Genomic DNA, 6,545 nt, shown 5'->3' with positions numbered 1-6,545 from the left:
GAGTTTTATAAAATTTTGTATGAAAATGTTATTTCTTTTCTTATTTTTTTTTCTTCGATATATAAATATTTATGTACGCAAAATTATAAATGCTTTTACAAAGTAAAGTATGTCTTCTTTCAGTAATATTAGATATTAGGAATGAGTAAAAAAATACGTCAACCAGCAGTGTATGCAATATGCGTTTGCAATTGCTACTGGTACGGCTGCTGAGATTGCCACAGCACCGGCTGCGGCATGTTTAGATTTTGTTTTTCGCTGTTGTTGCTGTTGTTGCTGTTGTAGTTGATGATGATGTTGTTGTAAATTTTATGTTTTGTTGTTGTTTTAAATTTTTTTTTATTATAATTATTATGTGTTTATGATTTAATGTAGTATTTGATTCATGCTTGCATGACTTTCTTTAACCTCTTTTTTCCTCCTCGATTACCTCTTTGGTTGGCAATGGATTCTTTTCGCATGTCTCAGTATGTTTCAATTTTTTCGAATCGAAATTTTCAATGCCAGCAATGAAATTATTTTTCTCCTTCTCCTTTTCGATGGCTGAAAAGTAAAATCAAACAGATTAGATTTAAAAGATTGATTTCTATAGAAAAAAAAATTATTGTAAAATTTTTCCAAAAACATATGTCAGTCGTTAAGTACATGTATTTATTTAATTATTTGTTACTGTTATTGAGATATGTATATATATAGTTGGGAAAAAATTGTAACTACATATAGATGTCGTTGGAATACATTACTATAAATGGTATTCAAAGCAAAATCAAACAAACATTCAACAAACATCTACAGAGATCGTGTATGTAATAAACAAAATTGTAAATTCCTTATTAGGAAGATTGATTTACGGCAAGATACGTATATATGTATGTATGTACACAACCACAAATTTATACTCTATAAGGTAAAATCACCTCAATATTACAAGTATAATATTATAAACATTATTATTATTATTAGTTAGTCATAGCTGGATATTGCTTTATAATTTGTTATTACTTGCAGTCAGTGTGTTTGTTTACATTAGTAAAAAACTAAGATAATATATGAGTTTTATTTATAGATTTGAGGTCAAGATCGAACAATTATTGACACATAATGTTACATGTACAAATATACCATATGTTTTCAATCATTTTTAACAACTTACCTTCTTTGTCTGGCAATGGATTCTTCTCCTGAGTTTCAGTATGTTTTAAATTGGATGGATTAAAGCCTTCGATGCCAGCAAAAAGAGATTTTTGAGTTTTTTCTGCTGCAACATCTGCTCAAAAAAACAAAAAAAAAAAAAAAAAAGAATTTAAAAACATTAGAGTTAATTATATATTTAATTGAACAAAATATTTAATTACCTTCTGCTGTTGGCAAAATGATTTTTTCCTGAGTATTGGCATTCTTCAATTTATCAGGATTGAAGGTTTCGAGTTGGCTTTTAAGGGTTTCAGCAACTTTTGGAAGATCTTTTAAAGCAGGTGATGCCATTTTTAAACTATAAATAAAAACAAATTTATAATAATTATAATTGTTATGTGTATAATAATTAAAATCTATTTTATATTTTTTTTTATAAAAACTTGTAAACTTGTACAATTTAAAGTTAATTTAAAAGAAAGTAAAGGGAAATAAGAACACAAAATCTCAGATATTTGAGTTTCAAATAAATATCAATACTATTTGTAAGCTCAACTTATAATAGTTTAAATCGAGGTAACTAAGCTGAACATGATTATTTTTTTTAGTTTAAAAGTTAACGGTAAAACACCTAAAGTACAAGTAGTTTCTAATTAGAATTCTAATATTTTATTGAACACACTTCCTTCCGTTTGAATAAGATTTTTAATAATAAATTATGGAATACGAGTTGTGATTGTCACAGTAATGATTTAGGTGATTTATTAAATGTAATAAATAACTTTTAATGTGTATTTTTTAAAACGTTTTAGAAATCAGTTTATAATTTTACCGTAATAAATATTTATTTTAATAGAATTTTATGTATCCAATAACCACAGACAGAAAAAATAAATAAATAAATAAATAAAATGTATTTAGAAGAAAAAGTCAATTTCAAATGAAAAATAAATGAATACATATGTATATGACTTGGTTACTTTAAAGCGAAGAAGAAGGAGGATGAGGTGGTTAAGTAAGAAAAGAAACCAATTGAAACAAAGAAGAAAGTATAAAATAATAACAAAACAAATAATAAAACTTCGATGTTTCATACTTTCTTAATCATCGCTTATGGTATAGCTGTTTGTGTCTTTCGCTAACGACAACGACCACGGCCAGTGGTGCTGGTGGTGGTGTTGCCGCTGCTGCTGTTGGTGGTACTTACATGCATGGATGTTTTGTATGATTCATGACATTTTCTTGTGTATATATGAAAACTAAACCGTTTTTTTTGTTTATTTCTTTACTTTATTTTTGGGCATGTCCGTCTGAATGACTGCTTTGCTTTTTTTCGCTTATATTAATAATGAACAAAGGGGAGAATAAAATAAATGAAGTGTGTATGTAATGTATTTTATTCATATCAATATAACACATGCATACATACATTCATATGAATCACTTGATTATTTTTCAGTAAATTTATAAAATGTAAGTTTAAGGACAGTCGAAACATAAAGAATAAATTAAAACGGATATGCCAGAGTCTCGCTAAAATAAAAAAACAAAAAACAAAAAACAAAAACCAAACCCTCCTTAGCATAATAAATGATTTTAGAAACAATATATTGTACATAAATGTAAAAAAATATATACATTTGTATGTATATATGTATATACATATGTATATGTGAATGGATGTTCATATGTAAGCATATAAAAGCCGGCATAAACATATGCGCTTTTAATGGTTTTTTTTAGTTGTTATTTTACTTATCCGCCACTACCACCAACGCCAAAAGAGCATTAGGCATTTCGGAAATTGAAATAGAAATAGCAACAACAAAAAACAACCCAACTCAAAGCAGTTAAAAATAAAATAAATATGTAATGCAGGCTTGCATTGAATTTTAAAATATTTTAGTTAAACAATAAGTATATAAAGAATACAATTTATATATATTTTTTGTACATACACACAGATACATACATACATAGTTACAAATATTTGTATGTACATATAAATTTGTATACATTTAAGAGAGGGTGCAATGTATTTCTTTTTATGGAATTAAAAAATATTGTACACACAAACGAACACACCACAATTGTTTAAAACAAAAAAAAATTGCAAACAAAAATAAAAAAAGTAATAAAACCAAACAAATGCCATATTTTTGTTATTCGCTTTTAAAATGACATTCTTTTATTTTGATAATTATTTGTTAAAAAGATAAAATATAAACTTTAAAATAAATTTGTTTAAACTCTTTATCTTTGTTTGTTTCCACAAAAATAGATTCAAATGTTTTCGCTGTGAAACTTAATTGTAATGTAAATAAATATACATTCATACATATAACTCTTGAAAAAAAACCACAAAAGTTTGCATTTAAAGAACAGCTTAGCACATAAACTTGATAAGACCCAAAAAAAGATGTTAAATAAAAATTTATTAAATTTAAAAAATGTTTTAAAACTAGTCAATTTAATATATTTATAAAATTTATCAAAAGTTTGTAAATCTAAATTAAAAAAATGTTTTTAAAGTCTGTAGTTCATAGTAAAACATTTACTAAAAAAAGTCCAGATTTTTTTCATTAAATCGATTATTTTTCTCAAAGTCTACTTTAATTTCTTAGTTTGTATCAAAAAATTTGATTGCTCCAAGGCGAATCTATATAATATTATGAAAATATAATTTATATGGAATTTAACAGCTTCAGTTACAAAAGAACTTTATGAAGTTTGACCTTCTCACTTAAACAGCTGACAGTTACAAAACCCTATCAGCTGGTAAAGTGAGGAAACATTGAAGATTATTTGAAATGCAATTTACAGAACTTTAATTAGAAAAAGTATTCAAAATATTTTAAACAAATTTGTCATTCTTGTGTTATTTCTATATCAACTACTAAAATAAATTAAACTTAGTATACTATATCTACATAGGTACATACTTATATTTTAATCACAATTATCTTTGTTATATTTGATAGGGTGATATCGTTTGGACTAAGAAAATAAAATGAAAAACAATATTATTAGTATTAAACTATTTTTAAAAAAATGACCGCAATTTTCTAATATCATACACAATAAAACTACGGTGATTATAAAATATTTGTTAAGATGTTAAAAGTGTAGGTGGCAGAGGGAAAGTAAATTAATTTGTAATATAAAACAGCAAAAAAAATTAATTAAAAATTTTCACTCTAGTTGAAAGATTTAATTAATTAAATCTACACAAAAAAATAAATAAAAAATATATAGCCTTTTTTAAGAATATTGGAAATGATTTAAATAAATATAAATTAAATAACTTTAATGGTACTACCTATTTCCAAACAGATTTGGAATAACACAAAGCCTTTGATAAATAAAAAATCGAATAATTTTTTATCGCCTTTAGGTGGGACAGAAAATACTCGATTGCAATATTGACTTTGATAAAGACGATGAATCAGACGACGATTTTGCGCCACTCTTTGTTTGAGGAATTTTTGCCATTTATAAAATATTTCAAGCAATACCCTTCTTAAATCATTAAAAAACCACGCCTAACTTTTATAAAATTCAAATTTTTAAAACAGGTGTAAAATTGAAATAAACAAAATTCTTACTGCGATTTTTTTGTAAATTAATTAGTACGCCCTCAGTTTTATCTGGTGACCATGTCTGTCCGTTTGTCAGTTATTTCGTCTGCCTATCTACATACACAAAAATGTACATTCTCTATTAACTGTGTTCAACCAAATAATCAACCCACTTGGCTTCTGTCTGGTCTGCAAAATTCAAGTTTGTATGTATCTCTCTTTTTCCAAACGAACGTAAACTGCATTTAACAAATGTCATGATCACGTATGAATTAAAACAAAAAAGAACGTATTTAAAAAATAAAAAAGAAATGAAATAACAGCAATAGAAAGAAACAAACGTTATAACTGTGCAAATTGGAATTTTTCGATGTATTGTCTTTAAAACATCTATTCATCCATCCATCCGTTTGACTATCTAACTATCTACTAGAGCACAGCTCTAAATTTCTCCAATTGGAATTACAGCAAATATTCTTTTTTCATCATTATTATCTGTCTATCTTAAACATTATACTTCTGCTTCTGTTTCTTTAAACATCATCACCATTTAAAAAACTCCTCAACACTCAACATACTCCAATAATATTAATAAAAAAAATAACAGAATAGACAACAAAAATTACAAAAAATGGCAAAGAATAGAAAAATATATGTAAGTGTAAAAAAAAAGAAACCAGTTGGAAATAATAAATTTACCAGAATATATAGACGAGTGTGTGTATGTGCATATTTAACATTTCTTTTCTTTGCAGTGAACTTTTTCTTCTATTTTTGCAAACTTTTTATGCAGACATCACTCACTCACCACTAATTTGCCGGCATTTAAAAATGTTAAATATCGTTCCTAACATCTAATTAAATTTCAAAATACTTTAATTTTTTTTGTTTTCATTAACAAAACGGTTACTTTCGAGTCATTATTATTTTATTTTTCTTTTTTAATTTCAAAAAAGGTATATATTTTTAGACTTACCTTTTTTAAAAAAATATATATGTATTGCAAGTACAGATAAAAAATTTATTGTATACTGTTTTCAGTGTTTTAGCGCTAACGACCACTCCTATTCGAAGGATTACTCACAACTTAATACTGGAACTTTAAAATATACTCTGTCGTCGCTTAAACTTAACTAGCAGTAATGGTAACTTAGCTATTTCTATACTTTATTTATATTGCCTACATTCATATCTAGCGATTATTAAAGAAGTTAAGCCGAATCGTTTTTGGCGATTTTAAGAATATTTTTCAATTATCAACACTGTTAATGTACAGTAGAGACAAACTAAAATGAACTAATAGGCGTTATAATAGAATACAATCACTTTCATTATCGTGCAGAGGAAATGAAACAAAGTACTTATATAATATTCGATGACATTAGTATGACGTTCTATGCGAGCAATCTATGTATGTACTTAGAACGCAATCCAACATATCATGCATGCTAATTATAATTTGAACAAATTTAGGCGGACTTTAACCGATGATTGTGTTTTTCAGTTTTAAATTTAAGCTCAGTTAACTTTGTTAGTATTGCCAACTTTTCACTCAAAAACATAAACAATGAACAGCTGTTTTTTGCAAACAATACTTTTGTAAAATGGAAAATTTTGAAAAAAATGTTAAATAAACATTCAAAACAATAAATAAAACAAAACAAATTAGAAAATTGCAATTTACTTAATATATTAAGTTTTTGTTCTTCCAAAATCATTGTTTTATGGTTTTTGTTAATTGTATTTTCTTACTTATAACTTGAGTTTAATTGGCCAATTACACTCGGTTAAACTAAGATAATAAGTAACTTTACTGATAACTGAGAAACACAA

At 25.8% G+C, this 6,545-nt stretch overlaps 1 protein-coding gene across 1 annotated transcript; it reads right to left on the bottom strand.

Moving 5' to 3' along the window:
* On the bottom strand, nucleotides 1-5,847 carry LOC111681047 (thymosin beta). Its single transcript, XM_023442763.2, has 4 exons — nucleotides 5,689-5,847; nucleotides 1,356-1,492; nucleotides 1,154-1,267; nucleotides 1-543 (listed from the first exon to the last, which is right to left on the bottom strand). The coding sequence occupies exons 2-4, from the start codon at nucleotides 1,483-1,485 to the stop codon at nucleotides 404-406; spliced, it is 384 nt and encodes a 127-aa protein (XP_023298531.1). The 5' UTR covers nucleotides 1,486-1,492; nucleotides 5,689-5,847; the 3' UTR covers nucleotides 1-403.
* Nucleotides 5,848-6,545: the final 698 nt, after the last annotated feature.

The sequence above is a fragment of the Lucilia cuprina genome, chromosome 3, assembly GCF_022045245.1.
Source record: "Lucilia cuprina isolate Lc7/37 chromosome 3, ASM2204524v1, whole genome shotgun sequence".
NCBI classification, from domain to species: domain Eukaryota; kingdom Metazoa; phylum Arthropoda; class Insecta; order Diptera; family Calliphoridae; genus Lucilia; species Lucilia cuprina.
Note: the sequence above shows the minus strand (reverse complement) of the source record. Positions and strands in the feature narration are given on the sequence as shown.